General features: G+C 49.9%; 1 protein-coding gene across 2 annotated transcripts; it reads right to left on the bottom strand.

The window, feature by feature from the left end:
• Positions 1-2,160: 2,160 nt before the first annotated feature.
• Positions 2,161-13,335, bottom strand: LOC114607524 (uncharacterized). 2 transcript variants are annotated; one of them, XM_077936667.1, is made up of 4 exons: positions 12,905-13,335; positions 9,350-9,435; positions 7,628-7,741; positions 2,161-6,158 (listed from the first exon to the last, which is right to left on the bottom strand). In XM_077936667.1, exon 4 carries the CDS (start codon positions 6,082-6,084, stop codon positions 4,138-4,140), a length of 1,947 nt encoding a protein of 648 aa, XP_077792793.1. In that variant the 5' UTR covers positions 6,085-6,158; positions 7,628-7,741; positions 9,350-9,435; positions 12,905-13,335; the 3' UTR covers positions 2,161-4,137. The 2 variants fall into 2 exon arrangements, with proteins under 2 accessions (XP_077792793.1, XP_028606642.2); XM_028750809.2 differs by having other exon boundaries at positions 9,350-9,476; positions 12,905-13,333.
• Positions 13,336-13,657: the final 322 nt, after the last annotated feature.

Here is a 13,657-nt window from a genome sequence, read left to right as displayed (position 1 = left end):
CTGAGCTTTCCCTCATGAACTTTCCCCCCTGCGCTCCTCTGGAAATTTCTGAGGGAGGGAGCAGACAGACTGGCAGATGTTCTCCTGCTTGGCTTATGAAACCTTTAGCCCAGGCATACTCGGCCCTCCAGATGTTTTGGGACTACAACTCCCATCATAGCCATTTACATTCCACTGTCAGAGTGGCACTTTCTAAGCTATATGACGTCAGCTGTAAAGGTATAGGGACCCCTGACCATTAGGTCCAGTTGTGACTGACTCTGGGGCTGCGGCGCTCATCTCGCTTTACTGGCCAAGGGAGCCGGCGTACAGCTTCCGGGTCATGTGGCCAGCATGACGAAGCCGCTTCTGGCGAAACAGCAGTGCAGGGAAACACCGTTTACCTTCCCGCCAGAGTGGTACCTATTTATCTACTTGCACTTTGATGTGCTTTTGAACTGCTAGGTTGGCAGGAGCTGAGACCGAGCAACGGGAGCTCACTCCGTCGCGGGGATTCGAACCGCCAACCTTCTGATTGGCAAGTCCTAGGCTCTGTGGTTTAGACCACAGCGCCACCCACATCCCTATGACATCATCTCTAGGCAGCAGCAAATCCACCCAGAGGATTCCTTCCTGGTGGCAGGGGATTTCAATCAGGCCTGAATTTTTTCCTAAGTTTGAACAGTATGTGAATTTCCCTACTAAAGGGAAGAATATTTTGGATTGTGTGTACAGTGGTGCCTCGCAAGACGAAATTAATTCGTTCCGCGACTTTCTTCGTCTTGCGATTTTTTCGTCTTGCGAGGCACTGTTTCAGAAAAGTTTTGGAAAAGCTTCAAAAATCACCAAAGTCTTCAAAAACCTCAAAAAAAGGCTACCACACCGCGTTCTATGAGTTGCTCCTCGAAGTCAAGTCGCAACTGTATTAATGGTGTTAAGAAAAAGGAAACAAACTTGCAAGACGTTTCCGTCTTGCGAAGCAAGCCCATAGGGAAATGCGTCCTGCGAAGCAACTCAAAAAACCAAAAACCCTTTCGTCTTGCAAGTTTTCCGTCTTGCGAGGAATTCGTCTTGCGAGGTACCACTGTATTCCAGTCTGAAGCAGGCATACAGGGCCATTTCCCTCCCCCACTTAGGTTCATCTAACCTTTTCTTCACTTTTTTAATGTCCGAAGGAGATCCCCCTTAGGAGAAGAATTCAGCCAGTTATAAAAACAGTTAGAATCTGGCCAGAAGGCACTTTCCATCAGCTCCAGGATTGTTTTGAAAGTACTGATTGGAGCATGTTTGAACATCAAGACCTGCACAGATACACAGACGCTGTAAAAAGGTTAAAGGACCCCTGACCATTATGTCCAGTCATGACCAACTCTGGGGTTGCGGCGCTCATCTCGCTTTATTGGCCGAGGGAGCCGGCGTACAGCTTCCGGATCATGTGGCCAGCATGACTAAGCCACTTCTGGCAAACCAGAGCAGTGCATGGAAATGCCGTTTACCTTCCCGCCATAGTGGTACCTATTTATCTACTTGCACTTTGACGTGCTTTCGAACTGCTAGGTTGGCAGGAGCAGGGACCGAGCAACGGGAGCTCACCCTGTCGCAGGGATTTGAACCGCCGATCTTCTGATTGGCAAGTCCTTGGCTCTGTGGTTTAACCCACAGCACCAAATGCGTCTCATAAGCAGCCGTACCAACAGGCTAAAAATTAGCTTCTATCCGTGGGCTGTTAGGCTGTTGAACAGAAAATAACATAGCGAAATTGACTTGCGAGGTGGTGTGTTGTTTGATAAGAGACTGAGTGTTTGCGGGGGGGGGGGGGGAGGCTCAGTTAATTTCATTGTACACAGGTTGTACATTGACAATAAAGGTATTATTATTCCTAACTAGCAGGACCAGTGGTCAGAGATGATGGGAACTGTAGTCTCAAAACAGCTGGAGGGCTGAGTTTGCCTGTGCCTGCTTTAGCCAAGCCCAGCTTCTTTGGACTACAACTCCCATGAGCACCCAGCCAAAATGTCAAATGGACACCAGTGATGGGAACTGTAGTGAAACTCAGTATATCCAGGATGGTGAATGATAACAGCACCGCCGTGCCTAACGCTCTGCAAAGTGAAATCTGCATCAGATGGTTAAAATCCTGCGTCGTTCGGCTTATTTCCAGTTCTGACGGCTGAAGGCAAATTTAAAGAGAATCCCAACCTGCCTTTTATTTTTATTTTATTTATTCAACTTACATACCACCCTTTTATCAAAAGATCCCAGGGCGTGGGGGGGGGGACGACGACATTAAAAACACATTTCAGAACGTCAATAATGAAAGCATAATAAAAACACAATGACATATAGCAAAACGGTTAATAAGTCCTCTGCTTTAATCAGTGAACGATGAAATTCGGCACGTGGGAGTGCTGCCCCATTCCAGGCAAATTCCGCTAATTAGAAAAATTAATTGAGACAACTCGGGTGCACTGGTGAATGTTGATATTCACACACATACACACACCAAAAACACACAATATCCAGAGCGGATCTGTATTCACATATTTGACTGAAGAACATTCAAAATCTCAAAGCACCCCAAGTTAAGTATTCCACAGAATTGAACACCTGAGATAATTTGGCCATGACTTAAGCCAATTAATAAATCAGCCACTAGTGGAAATCTATCTTTAAAGCAGATGCAGATTTATAGCTCTGCTTTTCTATCTAGGTCATTAGGGCAATATATTATTATTATTATTATTATTATTATTATTATTATTATTATTAGCAGCAGCAGCAGCAGTAGTAGTATTATTATTTATATACCACCCTATAACAGGAGGTCTATGTGGGGTGGAGGGTGACCTGAGAGGCTCGTACATAGCGAGAAAAAGAGGACATCAAACTAAGGTTTGTGCCACTGTATTCTGCTCTGGTCAGACCTCACCTGGAGTACTGTGTCCAGTTCTGGGCACCACAGTTCAAGAAGGACACTGACAAACTGGAACGTGTCCAGAGGAGGGCAACCAAAATGGTCAAAGGCCTGGAAACGATGCCTTATGAGGAACGGCTAAGGGAGCTGGGCATCTTTAGCCTGGAGAAGAGGAGGTTAAGGGGTGATATGATAGCCATGTTCAAATATATAAAAGGATGTCATATAGAGGAGGGAGTAAGGTTGTTTTCTGCTGCTCCAGAGAAGCGGACACGGAGCAATGGATCCAAACTACAAGAAAGAAGATTCCACCTAAACATTAGGAAGAACTTCCTGACAGTAAGAGCTGTTCGACAGTGGAATTTGCTGCCAAGGAGTGTGGTGGAGTCTCCTTCTTTGGAGGTCTTTAAGCAGAGGCTTGACAGCCATATGTCAGGAGTGCTCTGATGGTGTTTCCTGCTTGGCAGGGGGTTGGACTCGATGGCCCTTGTGGTCTCTTCCAACTCTATGATTCTATGGTCACATCTGCATCCAACGTACAAAGACCACTTAACGCACATGGAGAACTGTAGCTCCACAGAGGATCAGCTACAGTTCCCAGGGATTTTGTAGAAGAAGCAACGTCCTCTAAATGCATGGCATGGATTCGAGTCTTGCTCACCCCTTTTCCGACTCGCTGCATGCTCTGGGGGGCTGTTTTCCCAGCAGCCTCTAGGGGCGCTGCTTCCCTGTGCTGAGGAACATCATGCTCAGAGGCACCCTGTGCAATGACAGAGGATTCTGGGAGCTGCTCTCAAGTTCACAGGCTTGAGGGAACCATTCTTCTGCCCACCCATGACAAGCAGCCGGCCAGCAGGCACTTCCCTTCCTCCAGAGCCAACATGGTTCTCTCCAGATATACCTGAAGGAGCGTCTCCACCCTCATCTTTCTGCCAGGAAACTGAGGTCCAGCTCCAAGGGCCTTCTGGCGGTTCCCTCCCTGTGAGAAGCAAAGAACCAGGCAGAGGGCCTTCTCGGTGGTGGCTCCCGCCCTGTGGAACACCTCCCAGCAGATGTCAAAGAGATAAACAATTACCTGACATTCGGAAGACATCTGAAGGCAGCCCTGTTCCGGGAAGTTTTTAATGTGTGACATTTTAATGTATTTTTAAGCTTTGTTGGAAGCTGCCCAGAGTGGCTGGCGAAACCCAGCCAGATTGGCAGGGAACAAATAATAAATTATTATTATTATTATTATCTAGATATCATTTGGGTTCCCAACTCCCATCAGCCCCAGTCGGGGATGAGGACAGGAGGTGGAATCTAGGAAAGCCAGGAGGACGCCGTGGCCCTGATCCAGAGGCGGTCACACTCTCTTTGGTGTGTATTTTCCAGTGCAGGCTGAGGTAATTTCTGCGGATGAAGCCCTTGCCGCATTCGGCACACTGGAAGGGGAAGTCGCCCGTGTGTTCCTTGCGGTGCGACAGCAGGCGAGCCAGGTAGGCAAAGGCTTTCCCGCAGTCCCTGCACCTGAAGGGCTTCGGGAGGGTGTTCCGGGGAGATTTCAGCTTACATTTCTGCCGAGGGCTCTTCCCACCCTCCGCCGGGGCCTCCTGGCCGGTCGGAAAGCCATCGCTGGGCTGCCCCGTCCCCTCTGGATTCTGCAGCTGCGGTCCCTGAGGAATGTACACCTTTTCTATCGTGTGGGAAAGGAGATCGGAGCCTCTCGCCGCCGCGAGCAGCTGCCCCCTTCTGACATGGCCGCGGCGATGCGCGATGGCCGAACTCTGGAAACTCGACATCTTCCCGCAAAGGAGGCACATATACCTCAGTCCCGCGTGGAACGCTTGATGATTGGAAAATTGAAGCTTCGACAAGCTCTTCCCGCAGCAGCAAAGCAACCTGGCCTCGCCCGGCGCGGCACCTCCTGCTGCACACCGGTGTTCCTGCAAACCGCTCTTGAACCTGAAGCTTTCCCCGCAACGGTGGCATATAAAACTCTTCCCTTCGGCGTGGCCTTGCTGGTGAGCAGCCATCTGCCACTTGTACACCAGCTTCTTCCCGCACTCCTGGCATTTGTACAGCTTCTTGGTCGCGCAAGCTGCGGCGGGGCCGCCGGAGCCACCGCTACCGCCGCCTGTGTGGGCTATGCTCTGGCGGCGCTGCAACGCAGCCTTGTGCTTCCTCTTGTGCCTCCGGAGGCTGCCCTTGGAGGCGAAGTGTTTGCCGCACTCCGGGCAAGCGTGCTGAGCGGAGGAGGCTTGCGAGGGAGGGCGAGGGAGCCCCGCGTCGCCGTGGCTGCCCTTGGAAGCCGGCTGGGCGACCCCTTGCTTGTCGCTAGCCTCCCGCTGTTCCCCTTGCAGAGCGACTGGGGAGGAGGTGTTTAACAGAGGCTTCTGCTCGCTGCAGTACCTGTAATGTACCTTGAGGTTCTCTTCCCTCTTGAATAGCAGCCCACACCCGGTGCAGGGATAAGGCATTTCCCCTTTGACATCTTCGTCCTGGTGCGGTCGCTCGAGGTCCTGCTCCTGCGAGGCGGCCTGGTTGCCCTGCGTGCCACGCCCGAGCAGCGACGCGAAGTGCAGCCGGAAGGCGAGCTTGCAGAGACACTTCCGCCTGCGCCGGTCGTGCCTCTTCAGCGCTTCCTCCAAGTGGCCCTCCTCGTGCGTGGCGAGGTCGATCCGATGCATGAACGAGGCCTCGCACTGGACGCACGGACGGGGCCTCGGCTCCTCGTGGGTTTTCTGGTGCCAGAGGAGGTCGAGGAACCCGCGGAATCGGTCCCCGCAGTCTGCGCACTGGTGCAAGTTCTCGGGCGCTTGCTGCGCACTCAGCCGGTTCTTCCTGGGAGAGGCCTTCTCCCCGTCCACCGCGGCAGGAAGGTGCGTTCTCTGGTGCACCCTCAGAGACAAAGAGCTTGTGAAGCACAGTCCGCAGGCAGAACAAGCGAAGGATGTCTTCCTTGCGGCGATCTCCTGATGCATTCGAAGCAGCCCTTCCAACCGGAACCTCTTGCCACACTCCCTGCATTTATACTGTTTTGGTGGAGCGGCAGGCCTCTGGGAGCAGGCCGGGCTTGCCGGACTTTGCCCATGTTCAATGTGCAAAAGAGGCTCACCCTTTGCAGGGTTCCCTTGTGGTCCGGCCGACAAATGCGTCTGCTTGGGGGTGCCCCCTATATCACCGCGTTGGGTCACTACCTCCTTAGACATGTCACGTAGCGTCTCGAGAGATCCTGCCTGCCCTCTGCGCTCCTCACAACATCCCTTCGAGGGCCCATCGTTTGCTGGAAGGAAAGAGAGAACGTGGAATTATTTCTCTGTGGACAACGGAAGAGGTGAAAGGGTCGCATCCGCCAGTACTCAGAGCAGAACCATTGCAATTACTAGGCATAACTAATTTAGGTTCATCAATTCCTTTTTTAAAGAAAGCTTCCATTTGCAATTTTTCACTAGAGTCGGAAAGGACCTCAAGAGTTATCAAGTTGCGCCCCTTGCAATAGAATAGAATTTTATTATTTCGGTCCAGCCCACATACAATATCAAGGAAGTCATAAAACACAATAGGGATACATTTGAATTTGCAATTAGGTATAGCAGGGACAATATAGCAACAGTTAATATATAAATTAAAACTTAGTCACTAACATATAACCTAAAATTATCATTAAAACCTTAATCATTATAGCACAGCTTGTTCCCTAAGTTTTATGGCAAACGCACAGAATTTGGATACCCTTAACCTGATCTCAAGATCCTTGTCCTCTACCAGGGATTTTAGACACTGAAGTTCGGATTCATTTGGAGATTTTTGCATAGCAGGGGTAATAAATACCGAGCGTATATCCCCGTAGAAACGGCAGCGTAACAAGGCATGAGAGACAGTTTCTACCTCCATCAAGTCGCAGGGGCAGACTCGTTCTGCGTATGGTTTACCCTCAAATCTGCCCAGCACGTTGAATCTAGCGAGGGTAAATGACCGTCTGTATTTAGGTATTTGTAATTTTGACAAATAATTTGCTGGGGTAAATCCTCTCCCGTTATCTTTCATTGCTGGGTGTTTATTCATCTCGCTCACGTGGCATTGCAGTTCCACATCCCAAATTCGTTGGCGGATTATTGCTCTAGCTTTCTCATAACCTACAGCTATCAGGGCCTGTGGGGAAAACCCCAAGCCTCTTAGCTTTTCATGCAGTGTAGCTTTCCATTAGGGATGCAGGTGGCGCTGTGGGTTAAACCACAGAGCCTAGGGCTTGCCGATCAGAAGGTTGGCGGTTCAAATCCCCGCAATGGGGTGAGCTCCCGTTGCTCGGTCCCTGCTCCTGCCAACCTAGCAGTTCAAAAGCACCTCAAAGTGCAAGTAGATAAATAGGTACCGCTCAGGCGGGAAGGTAAACGACGTTTCCATGCGCTGCTTTGGTGCGCCAGAAGCGGCTTAGTCCTGCTGGCCACATGACCCGGAAGCTGTACGCCAGCTCCCTCGGCCAATAAAACAAGATGAGCGCCGCAACCCCAGAGTCGGCCACGACTGGACCTAATGGTCAGGGGTCCCTTTTCCTTTACCTAGCTTTCCATTTGGATTGGTAAGAATCCAGTCGGGTTACACCCCTTGCAATGTATTAAATTAACGGCTGGCCATTGTTCTTTCAGCAGTTATAATCGTCAACTGAGTCCTCCCCCTTTTGGAGCTTTTGCGTAGATTTGGGGTCTCGGCACCCTGACCTTCCTACTCATTCCACCTTTAATTTCCACTCACTTGCAGAAACATTTGCAGCAGGGTCTCTGACTCTAGATTCCTGGGTTCCTTCGATGTCCAGACGTTCACACTGCTCAAGCCAGGCCACAACTTCTGCTTTGGTGACCGGCTGCCCTGCTCGCAGAGGGAAATGAGGGAGACAGAAAACACAGCGTTGGAAACAATATTTCAACAAAGAGCACTTGTTCTCTGCATGCTTGCAATTCTCCCTTTCCTTCATCAGCCCTTCTTTTAGAAAAAAAGTGAATTAAGATGCTCCATTTCATCTACTGCTGCTCCCTGCTCCCTAACAAACCCCACTCTGATTCACTGGCAATGATTTTGAGGTTTTCCAGCCTGAAAAGAGACTAATGAATTTTGGCTGCAGATGAGCATTAGGTTTCTTTTTATATATATAATAATTTTTATTAATTTTAACATATAAATTATAATACTTCACCACTTATACAATCTTTTTTTTGGACTTCCATCAGCACCTCTGATGATCCACCGTTTTAACCACTTCTTATGCATTTCTTAAATTCATATTGCCTTTAACTATCTTAACTAACCATCCTCCCCTTTATCCATTTTTGCAATAGTTCCAATAATTCACCTCACAAAATTTCTTGCAAACCTACAAACGTAGTCTGATCATTACAATTACTTTTCAAATAGTCTGTAAATTTACACCAGTCTTCTGTGAATTTCTGGTCCCACAGATTTTGAATCCTGATGGGCAGTAGGTTTCTGGCAGTCAGCCAAAATGAATTCGTAGAAATGGCTTCCCTAGTTACAAGTAACTAAGGAATAATAATAATACAGTAATATCTCAGTTTATGAACTTAATCCGTTCCGAAAGTCCGTTCCTAAACCAAAACCGTTCTTAAACTGAGGCACGCTTTCCCTAATGAGGCCTCCCACCACCAGTGCCCTACCACTGTTCAGATTCCGTTCTCAGACCGAGGTAAAGTTCTCAAACCAAGACACTATTTCCGGTTTTGCGGAGTTTGTAAACCGAATCGTTCGTAAACAGGACTGTTCTTAAACCGAGGTACCACTGTAGTAGTGTTGTTGTTTATTTTTACCCCGCCCATCCAGCTGGGTTTCTCCAGCCACTCTGGGCAGCTCCCAACAGATTAAAAACAGAATAAAACATCAAATATTAAAAACTTCCCTAAACAGGGCTGCCTTCAGATGTCTTCTAAAAGTCAGATAGTTGTTTGTTTCCTTGACATCTGCTGGGAGGGTGTTCCACAGGGCGGGCACCACCACTGAGAAGGCCCTCTGCCTGGTTCCCTGTAGCTTTGCTTCTCGCAATGAGGGAACCGCCAGAAGGCCCTCAGTGCTGTACCTCAGTGTCCGGGCAGAATGATGGGGGTGGAGACGCTCCTTCAGGTCTACTGGGCCGAGGCCGTGTGGGGCTTTAAAGGTCAGCACCAACACTTTGAATTGTGCTCGGAAACGTACTGGGAGCCAATGTAGATCTTTCAGGAATACTGTTATATGGTCTCGGCGGCCGCTCCCAGTCACCAGTCTAGCCTCCGCATTCTGAATTAGTTGCAGTTTCCAGGTCACCTTCAAAGGTAGCTCCACGTAGAGCGCATTGCAGTAGTCCAAGCGGGAGATAACCACAGCATGCACCACATCTTGAGAACAAGATGGATCTGCGTTTTCTCATTCATAGAAAGTCAAGTTGCGATATTTGCGGAGGCCTTTTTTCAGCCGCGGGATTCTCCTTACCTGCAACGAGCAAAGCTTCATAGTTGTCTGTCAACACTTCCCAGTACAGCTCCTTCTGCCACTTGGCTAGGGACTTCCACTCGCTCCTGGAGAAATAAAGAATGACGTCCTCAAACCTCACTGTTGCCTGAAATGAGAAACATTTCCATTTTGGAGCCACATGATAAGAAAGGAGGTTCCAACTAAACACGAGGAACAACTGTCTGGTGGCAAGAGCTGTTTGACAGTGGAAAGTGGTAGAATCTCCTTCGCTGGATTTTTAAAAAAGAGTTGAATATCTTGGGTTCTTTCGTTGCAATTTTTGCATTGCATGGGGTTGGACTAGTGGTTTACAACCTGCACTAGAACAGGCTTGACCATAGCTGTCAACTTACAGATTTGAAAATAAGGGACCAGCAGCCTCAAAAATAAGGGACCAGCAGCCAAAATAAGGGATTTTCCGGGCACAGGTATGTTCGACTTCTGAGCCCCTCCGAGCCAAAGGCAGAAAGCCCAGCCAGCAGCCAAACGAAGCCTCAAGTGGTGGTTCCCACAGCGCAGCAACCCTGCAAAGGGGATGCAGCAAGGAAAACCACCGTCACCTCTCCGCTGGGAAGCGCTGAGCAAAGGCGAGTCCCCAGGCAACGCAGCCGACTTGATCGGCACAAGGCATGCAAGCTCCACCCCCCAGTCGTTCTTAGACTCCTTATTGGGTGAGCAACGCAGCCAAGCAACACAGTTGGAGCCTCCCTCCTCCCTGGCCGGCAGGGAGGGAGGGAGGGAGAGGAGCTGCTTCCTTTGAAACCCGGGAAATTTAAGGGACATCATCAATGAGGGACAGCAGTGGGACACAGCGCTGGGATAAGGGAGTTTCCCACCAAATAAGGGACGGTTGACAGCTATGGGCTTGACTACTGTAATTGAAACTGTCCCACAAACTCCAGCGGGTGCAGAATGCTGCAGCAAGGCTCCTCATGGGGTCCCTGCCATGGGAGCATATTCACCCAGTGCTTTACCAGTTGCACTGGTTCCCAGTGGAGTATAGGGTCAGGTTCAAGGTGCTGGTTTTGACCTTTAAATCCCTTTGTGGCTTAGGGCCCTCGTATTTATGGGACCGCCTCTCCTGGTCTGCCCCACAGAGGACCTTAAGGTCCATGAATGACCATAGTTAAGAGGTCCCGAGCCCTAAGGAAGTCAGACTATCCTCCACCTGCTTGGCAGGTCAGACTATCCTCCAACCCCTGCTTGGCAGGGGGTTGGACTCGATGGCCCTTGTGGTCTCTTCCAACTCTATGATTCTATGACTCTACCAGGGCCAGGGCCTTTTCAGTGATGGCTCCCACCTGGTGGAATGCTCTGTCCCATGAGACCCTTTCAGAATTTAACCTCCTTCCATCGGGCCTGTAAGACAGAGCTATTCCACCAGATGTTGTTGAACTACAACTCCCATCACCCCTAGCAAGCAAGGCCAGAACTCAGGGATGATGGGAGTTGTAGTCCAACAACATCTGGGGACCCACAGGCTGAGAACCGCTAAGATATGATCAGTACTTTTTTCCTTAAAAAATGTTTAGGGGTACTCTCATTTTGACTCAAGAAAATCACCATTCTATAGTTCAAATCGGGGGAAATAAATACAGTTAATGGACAAAAGGCCGCCATCGGTGGTACCAACAAAATTGACGATTCACCGTGTTAGAGAAGAAACTAAAACAATACTTAAAAAAGAAATTATTTTTTGAATTAGTTTTACATAAAAGTTATACACCATAAATATAACATCTTCACACATTAAAAAAAGAAAATGGTTCTTTCGAACGTTGAGACCTCCTTTCTTCCCTCTATGGGTTCCAATTCAAAATTTTATTCCTGCATCTTTTACTGTAATCTGTGATATAATCATAGTATCCAAAATCCATGTTACATTACAAGTGTCATTGTATTCCTGCCACTGATTTCAACTGTGTACAGTGATCTTTCAAATACGTTAGAAAGTTATTCCAGTATTTAAAAATACTTGGGTCTTCCTGGTTTCTGATCTTTCCTGCCAGTCAGGCCATTTCTGCATATTCCATTAAAAAAATCTTTTTTGTTTCTTCTCCCGTTAAGGGGTATGCGTACCCCTGTATCCCCCCAGGAAAAAAAGCACTGGATAGGATAAGTGCTTTGATATGCCAAGTTTAGAAGGTGTTTGGGTGTTTTGCATGCATGGCTCCACATTTAAGTCTTGGCTTCGTTAGGAGGTCCTCAAATGTTATCTAAACTCAACACACTAGATTCACCACACCCCAAGCCGGCCGCCCACATATCAGCCACCAGAAAAACCGTTTACTAAACCTACCTAGGGGAGAGAAGAGTCCATTTGCTAGCCAGTAAGGCATACCTGCAGATTTACCAATATTCATTTCTGAGCTTCATTTAATTTTTTAATTATTATTATTTAAAGTAGACACGGGACGCGGGTGGCGCTGTGGGTTAAACCACAGAGCCTAGGACTTGCCGATCAGAAGGCCGGCGGTTCAAATCCCCGCAACGGGGTGAGCTCCCGTTGCTTGGTCCCCGCTCCTGCCAACCTAGCAGTTTGAAAGCACGTCAAAGTGCAAGTAGATAAATAGGTACCGCTCCGGCGGGAAGGTAAACGGCGTTTCCATGCGCTGCTCTGGTTCGCCAGAAGCGGCTTAGTCCTGCTGGCCACATGACCCGGAAGCTGTATGCCGGCTTCCTCGGCCAATAAAGCGAGATGAGTGCCGCAACCCCAGAGTCATCTGCAACTGGACCTAAAGGTCAGGGGCCCCTTTACCCTTAAAGCAGACACAGCACTGCAAGCTTCAAATTACAGCACAGCACAGCAGATCTGAAGGCCCTGCTGGCTGCTGCTGATAGGAGCTCCAAGTGCAAAATATTTGGAAATGCAGTATATTTGCAGATGAGCAAAGGCAGCGCTGGGTTGCCCAACAGGCAGACCAGACATGCGTTTAGGCACCAGCATGCGGGAGCACCCACCCCAAAAAAGTATTTGATTTTAAAGAATTTTGCGTTTGATATCCTTGTAGTCGTCATGGAGGGAAATCCGAACTTGGCTCTGACTTCCTTGCACTCCTAAACATTTCCCCATTCTTCCGTCCTCATTTTATTTACTATACCGGGGGGTGGGGCGGGCGTCCTAGATTGCAATAAGGCGAGGAAACCAGAGACTGCAGCAACTCACTCTTTTTGCAATTATCATTAAAATTATTTTTAGTATTGCTTTTGTTTCGAAGTACATATCGGGAGGGGGGGGGGTTCGCCACAATCTTTCCAGTGCTCGGTTGCCTCCAAAGGTCTTTAAAAACCTGGCTAAGGAGGCTGGTTCCGAAGTCACCCCAGGTCTCCAAAAACTGCGCGCGCGCGCGCGGGCAGCCCATCTCCTTGCCAGGGCATCCGGGTCGGGCTAAGCCTTGAAAAATGGGATCTCTTTCACCCAGCACTGCCTGAAACTGCCACCGCCCTCCCGGATCCAGGGATCCACCCCAAGTTTTGCAGGCTCTCCAGCAGCAGCAGCCCCCCCCCCTCCAACTGCACCGGTTGCGTTCCTACCTGCGAAGCGCATCCTGTTGCTTCCCGGGCAGGCATGGCGCCCCTCGCCGCCGCCTCTGGGCGCTTCTGCTCGCAGCACCTCCGGTCGGGGCTGCCGGGGCGGAGCTCCAGGGCTTTCAGAGGCGTGGAGAAGGCGAGAGATTATTCTCCCCCCACCCTTCTTTCTGGCTGAGCCTTGCCACGCGCGGAGAAGGCGCTTTGTGCTCGGATTAAGGACCTGGGAAGCTCCGGTTCAGAACCCCCTGACTGCCCTCGTTGCGCGCGATCTTGGGCCGGTGGCGTCCCCTCCGCCGCGCCTACCTCCTCGCAGAGTCGTTGTGCAGAGGGGGGAAGCGAGCGGGGGATGCAAACAGTGGCGTAGCGTGGGTTGTCAGCACCCGGGGCAAGGCAAGTAATTTGCACCCCCTAACCCGTGGATTTGCGCCCCCTAACCCGTGGATTTGCGCCCCCTAACCCTAACCCCCAGTCCCCAGATGTTGCACCCGGTGCGGCCGGCCCCCCCTGCACCCCCCACGCTACTCCACTGGATGCAAACGCGCGCACCTGCAACCAGTGGATTCAAAAAAGGAGAATCCGGCTAGAGACCAGGAAGAACTTTCTGCTGTTCCAAAGGGGGGGGCGGGTTCCCACGAGAGGTGGGGAGGGCTTGAGGTATCTGTTAAAATGAGCTTAAAGATATATTTGCAAATGTTTGTTTCATGCCAGGCATAAAGCAGCTGGCTAAGTACTTTTGAGGCATCTGATCAAGATCTG

Source organism: Podarcis muralis, chromosome 12 (genome assembly GCF_964188315.1).
Source record: "Podarcis muralis chromosome 12, rPodMur119.hap1.1, whole genome shotgun sequence".
Lineage (NCBI taxonomy): Eukaryota > Metazoa > Chordata > Lepidosauria > Squamata > Lacertidae > Podarcis > Podarcis muralis.
The sequence above is the reverse complement of the archived record's forward strand: the minus strand, read 5'-3'. Positions and strand labels throughout refer to the sequence as shown.